We start from the raw sequence: 16618 nt of genomic DNA on the forward strand, positions 1-16618 counted from the left end.
TCTTGGAAACAATGAAGTTAGCCAATAGCAGGTGCTATTGTAATCATTTCTGGTATTACAATAAAGCAATAATGGTTTTAGACGATACTTTTATTGTTATATAACAACCGTTATTCCAATAGTAGACCGCTATTTAAACCCCAGCTCTAAACCATCTTGAAGAAAGCTTTGCTTGATTGCTTCCCCTAGGAGTGTGTACTAGACACTTTGACATCACCTTTTTCCTTTGATCTAATCTCTTTCACCCCCACAAACGCCAAGCTTTTTCTCCTACCTTTTCCCCCCAAAAACACACACGCATAAAGCATCAATAAAATAAAGCATTCACATGCAAAACCCCTCAAAGGAACCAGTCTGATTTGTTACAGGTGTGGTCCAAGAATACAGGCTAGTTTGGGTCTAGAGTGTGCCAATGACAGCCTTTTTTAACAAAGTGAAAAACCCAAACTTGAAAAAATGGAGATATGTGGGGTTGGATTGGAAAAATGTAAAGAAAAGCTGTAGGGGAGAGTTGAAAATTTAGGAGAGATGATTGTGAGGGAATGGGACATGCATGATGGTTGGCAATGGTGGCAAAAACCTTTCTCCATGTGCCTTGGACATTAAAATTATTCTGCAACATCAGATCAGATGGCGCATGTTTCAACAGTTTCTTCCCCTTCATTATTAAACTTGCTTTAGTTTACTTTTAAACATGTTCTTGAATCACTAAACCCTAAAAAGTTACATTCTCCAATCCAAATTCACTTAAGATGCAAAACCCTTTATCTGCAATATTACTGGCATAGTTTTAGGTTTAAAACTACGATATATTGATGTTATGTGGCGGAGCTTGAAATATCTTTTTTAGGGTGAGAGCACACACACATATATATAAACACCATAAGAGCAAAAGGGATTAAAAAGCACACATATATATACGTCTCAGGTTCGAGCACAATGTTTGAAGGAGTGTTCAAGCGTTCATTGTGGATCTGTTACTGTTCACATTAAATTGATAATAAGAGATGATGGGGGCTGTTGATAGTTGTTAGTTGAGTGAGTATGAATCATGAAATAATGAAAGGATCAACAAATCTCAACTCCTTCCATTTTTTCATGGGGAGGAACCCAACATTACTGATCAACAAAATTACGAAAACCACAAATCTATGATCACTGCCATTGATAAACACAAGTACTGATATTTGAAACATAGACCTATTGAAATTGTTCTTTTAAAGGTAAAAAATACTCAAACCAACGAAATTAAGTTCCAACTACTCTTCCTAGTCCAGTTTTGATCATTGAAGTACATTGATTTTGCATTTAAACTTTGTGGAGCCATTCATTTTGATTTTTGATCTTTCTGGCTAAGCAACAAGAAAATGAAAAAGGCTATATGGATAGCATTGATGGGGCAAATATTAGATGAAAGCAAAAGTTTCTTCACCTTTTAGCAAAAATAAGTAATAACTGCCTAGAGTTAGCTGGATCAATAAACAAGAAGATATTCCATTTCCCTTAATGGATTGATTTGTTTTCAAAACCCTTAATATATATTCATATTTGTTAGAGTACTTCTTCTAAAGACGTAACTGTTCGAACCTAAGATCTTTAAAGAGAACAATACTCTTATTAACAATTAAGGTCACTTGATGGGTTCGCATCTAAGGTAAGTTTACTTAATAATATCATGAGAGGGGGTTTGATTATCATATCAAAAACGAACCTTTGGTCCCCATTGTATAGCAACCCACCCACGTGCATAGATGTACATCAAAGTTCGTATATGAACCATCATAAAAGGAAGTGTAAAATAATAGGGAATTCCATGAAAACAAAAAACCGTGATTTGTGATGATTTATGTTTCCATTATTCTTTGTTTTAAGATCTCAATGTCAAGCCATTTTTCCCTTACCAGCTAGCTTCTTCTTCTATTTTCTTTTGTTGTCTTTTAGCAGCTCCTCGATCCCCTCTTCTCAATATTATTTACTTGTTCATCATTTAATGTACTCAGAATTCGGCCAGGTCTCCCTTCTTAGCATGTCGAATTCAGAGCTGATCCTTGTTAAAGACGAAACGAAAGGGATCGAGTTCGATATCCTGAAACGACCGCCATTGGAGTTTCAAGAGGAGTGCATTTATAATTCATCGAATGATGATGATGAAGAGAAAAAGGAAGAAAGCAACGTAAAAGCAGCAGCTTCCATGGAAAGTGAAAACAAAAATGTATGTTTAGGAGAATTCAAGGCAATGGTTGACGACGAGGACGATGACGGATTCAGGACTCCCACGTCTTTGGATCACAAAATCCCGGAGATGAAACAATGCCCACCTGCACCGAGAAAACCAAAGGCCAATAAAAGAGGAGCATCGGAAAGTAGTAGTAGTAGCACTGCTGCAACTTCAAGCACATGCGGCGGGAATCTGCAACTCGATCTTTCACGAGTGGTGGACTCCTGGTTTCCTGCCTCAATTGTTGATGATTTACACCGCAAGGCCAAGAAAGCTCGAACACGAGAGGATTGAAGTTAATTAGTTTAGTAGTAATAAAATATTGGGTAAAGAATTTTTTTTCATGTAAAATAAGGAATCATAAGATATAATATATTCATATGAAAATGAGGCATGCATGCTATGATGATATTGCTTGAAGCTAAGTTATAAATATATCAGTTTTTTATCTGTTTATATTGATTTATAACTCCAACGACTGTTATAATCAATCATCCAGACCAGAAAGAATGATGTTTTTGATCCGAGTTTCTGAAGTTGTTCCTTTTGTCAATGGCACGTTTGAGTTGGAGGATGAAGATGAAAGGAAACTTGAAGATGAAAGGAAACTTGTAGATGAAGATGGTAGACTAGAAGAACTAGGAGGTGGCGGAGATTATGGGCTTCGAGACCTTGAAATCACAGGTAAAATTGGCCCAATAAGTTATCCGGGTAAAATAAATTATCTCATTAGGTCATTTCCAAAATTAATTTGAGATCTATGATAAATGCTACACTATAGAGTAAACTCATCACAATCACATAACGAGTTTACTCAAATAATATTTTTTATTCAAATTTATTATGTCAAAGTGACCAGTTCTAATAAAATATAATTTTTATTAGATTTTTATCACGTCGCAGTGATAAATTTCAATAAAAAAATATATTTTATTAGAACTCGTCATACTCACATGACGAGTTCCAAGTCACTGCAGTAAATTTTGTAGTTCCCAAAATAAAAAAAAAATTATGGTGTCGTGTTGGATTAAATAATTAGCCCGCCTACGGTATTGAGTCAAAATTACTTTATTAATGAATGAGATAATAATGACCGAATAAACAAAATAATCATAAATAAGATATTGACATTCTTATTACCAGCGCAAGAGAATTCAAATGTTGCATTTATTCTAAAATCCTATAAGTCGATATCTATTTATAAAACTAATTACCAGTGCTATGCTCTTCTTTCCCAATTCTTTCGACAGTCCAGTTAACCATGCAATCTCTGCCACTGTGATAGCCATACTCTTATATTTTGCCTCTGCTGATGACCCAGCTATAGTACTCTGTTTCTTTGACTCTCAGGATATCGAAGTCCTTCCTAGTTTTATACAAAATCCTGTGACTGATCTTCTTGACGTAACGCAAGATGCCCAATCAGAGTTAAAAAATATCAACATGCTTGCTTCTTGCCCTGCCTCAAACATTAACGGCTGAATTTATATTTTGATATAACAAATATTTGTAAAATTGATTTTAGACTTAATCAAATATTTCAAAAATAATTTAAAGTCTAAAATAACTTGAAAAATATGTGTTCTGAATTGTTTTTATATAAATGAAATGTTTTTTGAGTTAATTAAAATATGTTTAAAGTGTTTAAAATGTGTTTAAATCTTTTTAGAATATGAAAAACACTATTCAGTCTCTATTTTGCATTGTTCATGACATTGTTCATACACGGGTATTACTCATGAATAGAGAGTTTCGAAACGTTGCCCCCTGAAACAGTTTTGACGGCCTGATTTTCTTGTTTAAAGCTTTTAGAATATGAAAAATACGATTCAGTCACTATTTGGCATTGTTCATGACATTGTTCATACACGGGTATTGTTCATGAATAGTGAGTTTCGAAACTTTTGATAAAGTTTTGAACTTTTCCCTTGAAATAGTTTCAACGGTCCAATTTTCTTCAACGATCATATTTTTAAGTAAAAGTTTCGAAACTTTCAATTACATTGAGTTTAAGAGTTTCCAAACTTTTCCAAAGGTTTCGAAACTTCTTGTGCGGGTGGCTTTAATTGCATGTTTTTAAAGCTTTAAGCAATTATAACTCTTAACAAACGGTTAGAAACACATTTCAACTGATAAAAACAACAAAGGGACACTTGAATAAGGTTATTACATCTATATGGGTTCTTTTCTACTGAAATAGATTTCAAGTACATTTTAATTATAAAAAGGAAATTATGTAAACGACATGTGACTGTCTAGGTTCAGTCGTAACGTCTAGGTCAGGTCTAGGGGGTTACAACTGGCGATCTTCTAAATGAGCCTATCGAAAATAACAACTCATATGCATGGAAATGTATATATAAAGATGATTAAAGCTTTCAACGGTGTATTCTACTAGCGGATAGGTATGGACAACAATCTCAACTTACTATATGATGAATGGGGATGCTCTCAAACCGTGAATTTAACAGGTTTCAATGTCTCCCTCCCTATTCAACACTTCAAGGCATCTTTGTTTTAGCTTCCAAGACGCCCGAGTTGGGACGAATCAAAAGTTCATGCCACCTTTAGAGTTCGTGATGCAAACACAATCCTTGCCACCTCTATTGCACCCAGTTAGGAGGAGGTTCTTGTGTAGAGTAACCATGACTCTAATACTTACAAAAAGTTATAACTACTGATATGTGTCCCTTTGTTGTTTTCATTCTTATTTGCATATCTTTTTAAAGATGAAATGTGTCGTCTTTATCAAGAGAAAAGAGTTTTCATTCTTATTTCCTTCATTTTTCTCTTGTACATAAGTGTATAGAGCTTAATTGCATATTTTTTGTTTTTATTCTTGTGAGCTTAAATCTTTGTAAACACTAACCTGGTGAGGTATTCTTGTTTACCAAACATCCTTTGTAAAAGGGAAGAGGTTTTAGTTAAGCCTCAGAAAAACTAAAGTTGTAAAGGTTACTCTTTATCCTTGAAAAAGAAAGAACAAATTAGTGAATTTGTTGAAATCCTTAGTGTGGAGCTAAGGTAGTGTATGTATGTTAGGATTTTCGAAGCTCAAATTGGACAACCGAAAAATGCACAAAGGGGTGAATTGGCAAAATGTATTTAGGGAGTAAGGAGAAAAACAGATAGACAATTTTGCACAACGATTTATATTGGTTCGGCTTCTCAACTAAGTCTACCTCCATTACCTTAGCTCCTCACGAAGGATTTTAGAACAAATCCACTAATTTGTTCTCTTTTTTTTCAATGATAAAGAGTAACTTTTACAAACTCCCTGATTTTTTACTTGGCTAAACTAGAATCAATCCCTTTTACAAAAGGTAAAAAGAAGTAAACAATAAAACCTCTTAAAGGTAGTGTGTTTACAAAATAAAGCTCATAAAACACTAATATTTACAAGATAATAGAAATAAAGAGTGAAAAGCTCTTCTCTTGTATTTGAATGCTTGAATAGGTGTTCTAACCCTTCTTCAACTGTCTTGAACTTGTATTTATATGTTGGAATGAGTTTGTGACCGTTTCTAGTCGTTGGGAGTGATTTGGAGTTGTTAGGGATATTTTTCTCTGCAAAATAAAATTGCCCAGTACAGAGGATATCAGTACTCCTATATGGAGTATCGGTATTACCTTTGTTATTTTAAATAGTTCAACAATGTTGATTTTGGTTGAGAAACTCGAACCACTATAAACCTTGTGTGTAATTCTTATCTTTTATTGCTTCCATACCAAAGATTTTTAAAGGTCAATTCACCACATTCGTGGCGATTTTCGGTTGATTGATCGAGCCTAGCATTGACCCTTAACTAGGATTTAATTTTATATATCTCACCGCCCTTAAGGTTGCATCCATGTGTGAGATCTTAGGTTGCTGCATAAACTGACTCAAATGTTGCACAACAAATGTGATTTCATGTCGAGTGTGAGTTAGATACAACAATCTTCCTATCAACCTTTGATACAATGATTTATCTTCCAAAACCAAATCATTGGACTCTTGCTATGTTCTTTGATCAAATTCTACAGTAGAAAACTTCAAATTCTGCTCCAATGGTGTTAAAGCATGCTTAGCACCCCTTAATCTTCAATGAGTTCCATGGCATACTTTTTTTGGTTTATCAAGAATCCTTCCTTATATCTCAGAAGCTTCTTAAATCCAAGGAAATATTTCAAGCTTCCTAAATCCTTCATCTTGAAGCTTCTATTTAAGATCTCTTTCAATTTAATAATCAACATTACCACAAGGTTGTCATCTTTCTTCTTAGTGAATATTGAATATTCAAATTTACTTTGTTGAAAATTAGCACCTAGCAAAGCTTCAGTCAATTTCAAATTCCACTGCCTTATGCTTGTTTTAGACCATATATAGATGTTTGCAGCCTACATACTAAACTATCCCTGACTACTAAATCCTTGAGGTAACTTCATATAAACTTCTTCTACCAAATCACCTTGTAAAAAAGTATTTATATACATCCATCTGGTATAGAGGTCAACTAAACATTGCAACAAGAGCCAACTAGGTTCAAATAGTGACCAGCTTAGCAAATGGAGAAAATGTCTCACTATAATCAATAGCTTTCTTTTTAGTATACCCTTTAGCCACCAAATGGGCTTTATACCTCTCCACAGTACCAGAGGCTTGATACTTCACTCTATAAACCCATTTACAACCAATTGGGGCCTTTTCAGTAGGCAATGGTACTATAGGCCTAGATCTCTTCTTGCATGGCTTGAATTCATACAAGATTTGTTATGGCTTGAGAAAGGGTTTAGGCTCTACAATGTGAGATGTAGCAGAAAGAAAAGATTAGGTGTGAACAGGTAAATCGATATGAGGGACATGATTAGTAATAAGATATTTACTGGAAGATGCAGGACATTGGCAAGAACATACATAATCTAGTAACCATTGAGTCTGTTTGAAAATTCTAGTAGACTTTCTAAAAATAACCTGAACATGTGGAGGCTGATATGAAAACACACGATTTGAAGACTGAATAAGAGGAGATAAACTCAATGGAGATTGTTGATAAGACTAACCAAAGGAATCTGTAGGTAAACACCGATCATGAACAAACTAATCAGGTGAAGAAACATCCCTAGAAACAAATTGATCAAGAATACTAGAATCATACTGAGCAGGTGTATTAACTGAAGTCTAAAGCAAAATCTCAGAATTTGAAATTGTAGGCTGAGTAGGGAAAAACTAGAAGCATGATTTTGAGGAAATTTAAAAGGAAATAAGGACTCATGGAAAATAACATCCTTGGGCTTAAAAAAAATTGTTTAAAGGTTTAAAAGAATGTACCACTTTTGTGTTGTAGAATACCCTATGAAAACAATTGGAGCAGCCCTAGGAGAAATTTTTTTTGACACATTTCGACAAGTAGCATAGCACATACAACCAAATACTTTGAGGTGTGAAAAACAGGGTCTCTATTGTGGAGAACAGAAAGAAAAAAAGTTTCCCTTGAAAGAATAGATGAAGGAATCCTATTTAGAATGCAACAAGCAATTTGAACACATTCCCCCAAAACTTTATAGCGACTTGAGAACGAAATTTAAGAGCCTTAGTAATTTGTAACAAATGCCTATGTTTCATTTCTGCCACCCCATTTTGTTGTGGAATGGAGACACAACTACTTTGGTGAACTATTCCCAAAGAAGAGAAAAGAGAAGAACAATTGTCTTTAAAGAATCCAGTCCCATTATCTGATCTTAGAAACTTAACGATGGTGGAAAATGATTTTGAACAAAAATAAATAATTTTTTAAATGAAGAATTGCATCAGACTTTAATCTTAGCAAATACACTCATGTCATCCTACTATGATCATCCACAAAGTGAGAAAAAAATCTATGGTCATTATTGTTATATGGTCCCCATATATCAATATGGATAAGTTCAAAAGGTAAAGATGCCCTAGATTGACTTAGGGAAAAGGAATCCTAGTCTGCCTAGCTAAAAGGAAAACAAAACAAGGAGATTTTTCATCATTCAAATTTGTATAAGACAAACAAGGGATTTTAGAGATATTTGACAAAGGAGCATGACCAGATCTAGCATGACAAATATCACTTTTATTATGAAGTAAAAACAACAGACATACATGAAAAATTAGCAAAAAGTAAAACAAGATTTGTGGAAGACAGACTAAAAGACTGAAGAACTTACAAACTCCCTGACCTCTTACCAATTCTCTTCGTCTTGCCACATAATTGACATAGATGCCTCGGCCTCCCTTTGTAACGGGAGTTAGCAGGATTCTTACCACGAGCATCATCGTTGCCACCACTAGACCATTCATGTCTCCCCAAATTAATACTGACCGAGGCTCTCATGGGATGACGGATGTGAGATTCAGCATCAGTAAGTATAGAGGTAACTATCTCAAAGGTGTACGGTTCACGACTAACTGTTATAGCTGCCATAAAAGGTTCAAACTCAACAGGAACCCCGTTTAACAGCGTAGCAAACTTTTGGGCCTCAGGAACCAGACTACCACTAGTGGAAAAGAGATCACAAATCTCTTTGATCTGAACAGAAAACTCAAGAACAGTGGAATCTCCTTTTTTAAGAGACTGAAGACGACAATGCAAACTCACAATCTTTGTGGTTGTCAGTTTGGAGAAAAGCTGAAGCACACTCCAGATCTTTGTCGACGTCGTTGCTCCCACTAACTGAGGTAAGATTGATAGGCTAATTGTCGAAAGTAACCAAGATGCCAACGAACTATCATGTTTCTTTTGAGCTCGATACACCGGATTAACAACAATCTCACCACTATCATCAAGAACCGTCTGTGGTGGAACCGGAAATGCCTCATCAAGAAAATCTTCAAGCTCGTGACCTTGAATCATCAGAAGAACATGTTGTTTCTACAACAGAAAATTGTGATCATCTAACCTCATATTAACGTACTTGTTGCAAAGGAGACTTTCATCGACTGATTGAGAAACGAAGCGCAACTGTTCTCTCCAGAAAAAAGATTATCAGCGGTCTAAGAATTAGTCATAGCAATAGAAAAGAGGGAAAATTGAAGAGAAACAAGCGAAAAAATTGAAACAAATTCAAGAATAAAACCCTTACAGGCACGCGGATCGATGATCTACTGATACCGTGTTGAAATTCAATGAACCCGACATATTGAATTAAAGAGTGGTACAACTCATACAGAAAGGTACAACAAACTAGCAACTGAAACACCCGAGAAATCAGCACACTTGTCAACAAACCAAAAACATCACAACTGGAAGGCATGTGAAGGAATGCAAAAGGGAAAAGAAATGTAGGCTAAAAGATATTCTAGCCCTAAGCATTAAGCATCATTTTTATAACCCAACGTTAAGCCTGATGGATCAACACTTAAAGTTTGACCCAGGTAAGGGTTACCTGGCCCAACAAAAAACAGTTATAAATCAACTAAATGAACCAACACAACATCTTAATAAAAAATACCTAAGATAGCTCTGGGTATATGGCTTGAGGATTGGGAGACTCAAACGCTCTTATGACTGTCGTGCAAACCTATTGTAGTTGCACAATGACATGGTCAATGTAACACCCTTAAACAATATACGTATCCAAATACAAGTCAAAGATATCATATAGCTTTGCATAGATTCTATGGTTGAAAACTCGGTATAAATTTGAACTTTTAAAATTTATCCAAATTTAATCACTTTAATAAAATAATATAATCATGTAAAATCATCATATAATATTTAAACGTCTAAATCCATACCATATTCAAGCATCAAATAGACAGTTCTAATTTTTTTCATATCATAAAATAAACCGTCTAATTTAAAATATTGTTATACTCTAATAAAATATAAGTTTTATCTAGAACACATAACTTAATTCATATTTATATCTATAGTGACATATCGTAGACATTTCTTAATCGTACACATGTCATCTAATAAATTTAAAATAGTATGATGTCATTATTGATACCTGTAATTTTTCTTTATTAATTGATGCTCACTCAGCTTCTTACTTTACTTGCTCTTCTTTACCTAAGCGTGAAAATCATCACACGCTAAGTATACACTTAGTGAAGTATTATAAACAAACTAAAGTGATATAAATATCAAACATCTTAACAACATCTAAACTACATATTCACTTATATAAAACTTAATAATATCGTAATAATTTAAAACATTAACTTAAATTCCAATAAAATCACTAAATATCCAAACCGATTTATTCAAGTCATTTTTCCTCGTCAAGGACCTGAAAATTATAATCTCGTGATTTTATCAAACCATGACAAACAATGTTATACATAATAGTCATATCAAAGTCATGATAAACAATATCATAAATAACAGTCATATCATATTCTTTTTCATTCATATACAATACAAAACTTTCATGTCTCATTTTCATCTTTCACATTTCACTTTCATAATCCATACTTTCACATTTCAAAACTCATTCTCAGATTCATAACTTGTTTATGGACTCATAACTTATTTTCAAGTTCATAGCCCAATGAATATTTATGAGAATGCAAGGTATGTGAGTCAGAAGAATGTGCGCAATAAGCACTTCAGTGCTATCATCAAATCAAACTATGCACTCTAAGTGCAATCATATCACTTGCACCAACAGTGCTATACATAATGTATACAAATTTACCATATCATAATCACTCCACCTCATGGCATGTCAATTCTAGCTACGACTCTCAATGCAACATACAATGGGCTTTTCCATTAATTATTATATGTTATAAAATTATAAAAGATAGCAATATCTCAACATATCCAACTTTTCATATCATAACATGATAGGCAGGTCATTCCCTAAATCATTCATAAAACTTTATAGAAATATCATGGAAATAATCCATGATGAAAATAAAAACATACTTTAAAATAATATAAGGTTGACTTATCACAAGTCGTCCGCGATCAGAATAATTAAATAAATAACTACACTTACTTATTATCACTTTCTCTTTTAAACATATAAATATTGTATTTCCTTGTATTATAAATATCATAATTTATCATGCCAATGTAATAACATTGACTCATTTCAAACACTCTAAGATAACATATATCATAAAAGTATCATAACATACATAGTTTACCACATTATAAATTTTATTTCATATTCTGGTAGTTTTCACTACATTCAAGAAATATTATTATGTATTAATCTATACACTTAAAATTATTCTGTTTATACCACTAGAAACTAGACTCGAACAAGAATCCAACCATATAAGGCATTTCTTCTATTTCATCTTGTACAATTTATAGTGAATTTTCAAAGTTGACTTACATAAGTTGTTTTGAGCATAATATGTTGCCCTATTTTCTGACCTATCCTCGATTAAAAATTTATCTTTTTTGTATATTTCTTGAAATCAGTAGTCGTTTCTTCTCAACAAAACTAGACTGATATAAAAATCCAACAACATAAAAATATTCCTTAATCATTTCTATATAATATATGGTGATTTTCTAAAATTACTGTTCAAAACATAAATCTCAGCAGATTTCACTAACTTATATTTTTCAGCTTATTCACTAATTCTATTAGCATGTCAAATGAACATATATGCACGAATCACACAATTTCATAACATTTAAGAGTCACTTCTTACCATATGCACTCACATGGAGTCCTTAGCTTGCAACTTTCCTTAGAAATTCATATTTCATCCTTGAGTTTTCCTTAGCTTTAACATTGCTTGATCTTGATTTCAAACACACAATCTAAATGAACATCATTTACAAAACATGTTCATTTCAAACCACATTTTAGAATCTCACTAACATAGGCACACAAAAGAAAATAAATTCCTAAAGATCTTTCGATGCTTATTCGATACTAATTCCGTATCACAACATAAATGTTGACTTTAACACCTTCAAGTTGATCATTCAAGTCCCTCTTTATCCAAATTCACCCAAACTTCACATAACCATTTTCAACTTTCCATTTTAACTATTGCTATGAATTCTTTTAGAATTCATCTCAACTTTTCCATTTTATTCTAAATAATCCTTTTCCCTTTTTATTTCAATTCAAATCTCAAACAACTTAATTAAATTTTCGGCATCTAATTTTCAACTCAATACCTCAAAAAGTCTATTATTACCACTTAAGTCACTAACTTTTTTAATATTTGCCATTTATTACTCAAACTTTGACAACTTCCTAAAATAGTCAAATTTCACATTCTAACACCAAATTTCTCACTCTAACATTAATTTCTAGAATAATATTTCATGTATTGAATAATTACACGTCAACCCCATAACTTTTCAAAATCTCCAAATAGGTCCCCTAACTTTTTCAAAATTACAAATTCTTCCAAATATCTTTCTAAATCTTGTAGGATCCTTCTTACACCATTTCCACCCTTGTATAATTTTTTCATTATTTTTTTCACTTCCAAATGCTTAGGCCGAATGTTAAGAGCGTAAGGTCATGATTTCACTTGATTTCAAATTGATTCAAGCATGAAATCAACCTCTATTAAACATTTTAAAATCTATACAATCAAACCTCTAACTCAATTTCATAAAATCACAAACTTTTCCTAATTTAGGGTTTAGGCCAAAAATCAATATAGCATTTCTAGGTGGTTTTGATCATCAAACAAGCTTGGAAATGATTTCACAACCTCAAAATCAATCATCAATTCATAAAACCCTAACATAAACATAAATTCTAAAATTTGGGAACCTAACATTCAAGCAAGATTAGCATGAAATAACGGTACAAATTATAGAGCTCTTTGAATAGAACAATTTTCTATTTCACGGTTCAATCCAAAATCCAAAGAAAATTGTTCAAAAATGAAAAATAAAATTTATCATACCTATGATACGAGGAGCACGAAATGGAGGTTGAAGAAGGCCTTATTTTCATGAAGTTTCTAGTTAATTTCATGTTAATTTGTCATTTATTAAGCTTAAATGAATTTAAAATTAATTTAATCAGGAAATGATAATTTTACCATTAATGAAACATGATAATTACATCCATACTAAGCCACATGTTGGTTATCATCTTCCAAAATCAAATATGAACAAAATATTATACCCTTGACAACTTTATTCATGCAACTTCCCAAGAATTTCAATCTTGTCATTTTCATCCAACAGTCCAAATTGAACATGGAAATAAATTTTCAAATCCAATGGTCCATATTAATTTCCATCATTTTAAAATGTGAAAATGATATTTCTAAGCTTAATTTAATATCCTTCAAAATTTATCAAAATTTCTATTCAATCCTATTTACTAAATTTTTACTTGACTTTAACACTTTATAGCTTTTAACATAAATTTTGGATCAAAAATTTGATTCCCGCAAAAACGTCATCATTGGGGTTAAACTATTCATTTATAAGGTCAAAACACCTAACTTTTGAAAATTATACTTTTAGTCCATAAACTTTGGGAAATTATCCTTTTGGTATCTAAATTTTTCCAAACTTTATACTTTGACAACTAAACTTTAAAATTTTACATTTTGGTCACTAACCAAAATTTAGGGTATTACATCCAAGATGAATATCAACACGAAGAAGCCAAACGAAACACTCCACGTGTTATCCTATGATGTATCAAATCATAAATAAAGTTTTCACATATAAATTTTAACATCACGTAAAGTATAACAGAACATGATGAATTCACATATTGAGTCAGCGAATAAGCATAGCAAGATCGGTCCATAATAACTTAAGTCTAACTTTCAAAATATTATGTCTTATCCTATGAATGATCGTCTATATGGCTCTTCAAGGACCGAGAAGATGACTCTTCCCCCTATAGACTAATAATTTTTTGTCTAAACTACAAAAGGTTAATCATTAATTTTTTTATTAATACGTGGTGAATATAAGGTAGTATATCTTTAAAGATTTTCCTAACCATTTAACAACGAATGCTCACACCTCTAACATTTGTGGTGCTTAAACCCAAGACCTCAAGAGATGACAATAAGTCTCTTAGTCAATGAGGTTGTTTGATTCGTGTAGGTTAATTATTATTATTAGGCAAAAGGGTAACTTTTACCACTATAATAAACCCAAATTATCACTTTCACCATATCTTATCTTCACATCAATTTAGACTTTAAAGTTGTTCAATTGCATCATCCTATACTATATCCCTAACTTAAAACCTTAAATTTTAAATCATAAACCATAACCCCATTACATCTAAACCATAAACTTTAAACATAAATACTTATGATTTATAATTTAGGGTTTTAAGTTAGGAAAAGAGTATAGAATGATGTAATTAAATAATTGATGACTAAATTGGTGTGAAAATACGATATGAACGAAAATGATAAATTATGTATACTACAAGGACAAAAGTGACCTTTAAGCATTATTATTATTATTATTATTATTATTATTAATCAGATTGCATGAGTATTTAACTGATATCCCTTTTAGGTTTATACTCAAATATTCATTTAATTAATCAGCCGTTATTGCTGAATACTTGGTCCAGCTCTGTAGAAACATGAAGCCAAAATTATTGGATAATGGGGATAACTTTTATGAATTAAGAACTAATTAAATTGGTGTATGGTTTTTCCTCTTAAGTTTGTTGGACCAAAGCAATGGAGCCAGACAGAATTTGTCTCATTAACAGTAGCCAATGGGGCATCAGAGATAAAGCATGACAATGTGTTGTAGTAGCCGACGAAGCGCGTGGATTTTGTACAATGAGGGAAGACAAATGAATCTGGGAAGTCAGGTCCAAATTCTGACACGCAGAGCAGTATACCTTGTCTCGTTGTGCGTGTTGGACAACAACACGCGCTCACTCGCGTCAAACTTGGGGAAACGGGTCTCACATTCCCTTCCACTTCTCTTGTCAGAACAGAAACCCTTTCACCCGCCTCGTTTCTTCCGAATCTCTTAACCTTGTTGTCTTTGATTGCAGTTCTTTTACCACCTTCTTTTTCTTTTGGCTAAAATATAAAAATGATCCCTGATTATAGGGTACTATTTTATTAAGTCTCTCGATTATTAAAAGTTAAAAAAATAATCCTAAGACTATAGAGTGTTGTTTTGTTGAGTCATTCGACTATCAAAAGTTACAAAATAGTCACCCGACTATTCATTATATTCTAAATTCGTCCTTTTTCCGTTAAAAAATGACAGTATTCTGAGTTGAACTTGAATTTGTTAACTGTGATGTGAAAAAATATAATTCCAGAATTCCAAACGACTATCACATCTCAGTTATCATGTTAAGGTATAGCTTAGATAACCGCTAATTTTTTAACGGGAAATGATGAGTTTGAAACATAATGAATAGTCGGGTGATCATTTTGTAACTTTTGATAGTCGAGGGATTAAAAAAGGCAACACTCTATAGTCGGATGATCCTTTTGTGACTTTTAATAGTCGAAAGACTTAATAAAACAATACCCTATAGTCGGGAGACCATTTGTGTACTTTACCCTTTTCTTTTCTATTTTTAATATTTTAATATACTATCTTCATGTGTTCGGATCAATGAATAACTTCATGAGTTTCTTTATTTTATTTAATTTAATCAAAAAAAATTCTAGGCAATATAATTTGTATTCGAAATACGAAACTAAGATAGATGCCTTGTTAAAATCCTTCCTAAACCCCGAAAAGAAATCTCATTAATTTATATTTAAATCATGTATCGACTATCCGCTGATATATCCCACACAGATAGTGTTTTAGTGAACTTAATTATGTCTCACAATTATTTATCATTACCAAAGTAGATTTAAACAACTTTTCATAATGCAACAATCAAATACTCGATCCAGCTGCCATTAGGGATGGCAAAAAAATCCGAACCCGACGGGAAAAATCGAAAACTAAATTAAACGGGGACGGAGAAAAACCGTTTATGCTAAACGGAGACGGGGACGGGAAAAAACCGTTTATGCTAAACGGGGACGGGGATGAGTTTGGTAATCCCCGCCCCGATTATCCGGCCCGATAAATATTAAAAATAATTATTATTATATATATATAATATTAATAAATTTAATTTAAATTAAAATATATATATAATATTTATATATTTAATTTAAATATATATATATCCGGCCCGATACCCGGCCCGATACCCATTTAAATAACCGTTTATGCTAAACGGGGATATCCGTTTCCTCGCGGTTTTTCCCGATTACCCGATGAGGATCCCCGTTTAAATCCTCGTGATTTTTTAAGTGGGGACGGGTATGGATTTTTTAAACGGGAACAGAGATGGGGGATCAATACCCGACCCGAACCCAGCCCGTTGCCATCCCTAGCTGCCATATCTTTAAATTAGATTTTAAAAAAATATTGAACATAATATTAATATTAGGAATAGAATGATTGATAAACGAACGATTTTTTTTCTCCAGAG

General features: G+C 32.7%; 1 protein-coding gene across 1 annotated transcript; it reads right to left on the bottom strand.

Moving 5' to 3' along the window:
• Nucleotides 1–3436: 3436 nt before the first annotated feature.
• LOC120143056 lies at nucleotides 3437–9497 on the bottom strand. The gene is made up of 3 exons (XM_039157478.1): nucleotides 9311–9497; nucleotides 8415–9189; nucleotides 3437–3677 (listed from the first exon to the last, which is right to left on the bottom strand). The coding sequence occupies exons 2-3, from the start codon at nucleotides 9079–9081 to the stop codon at nucleotides 3565–3567; spliced, it is 780 nt and encodes a 259-aa protein (XP_039013409.1). The 5' UTR covers nucleotides 9082–9189; nucleotides 9311–9497; the 3' UTR covers nucleotides 3437–3564.
• Nucleotides 9498–16618: the final 7121 nt, after the last annotated feature.

The sequence above is a fragment of the Hibiscus syriacus genome, unplaced genomic scaffold (genome assembly GCF_006381635.1).
Source record: "Hibiscus syriacus cultivar Baekdansim isolate YM2019G1 unplaced genomic scaffold, ASM638163v2 tig00110833_pilon, whole genome shotgun sequence".
NCBI lineage: Eukaryota > Viridiplantae > Streptophyta > Magnoliopsida > Malvales > Malvaceae > Hibiscus > Hibiscus syriacus.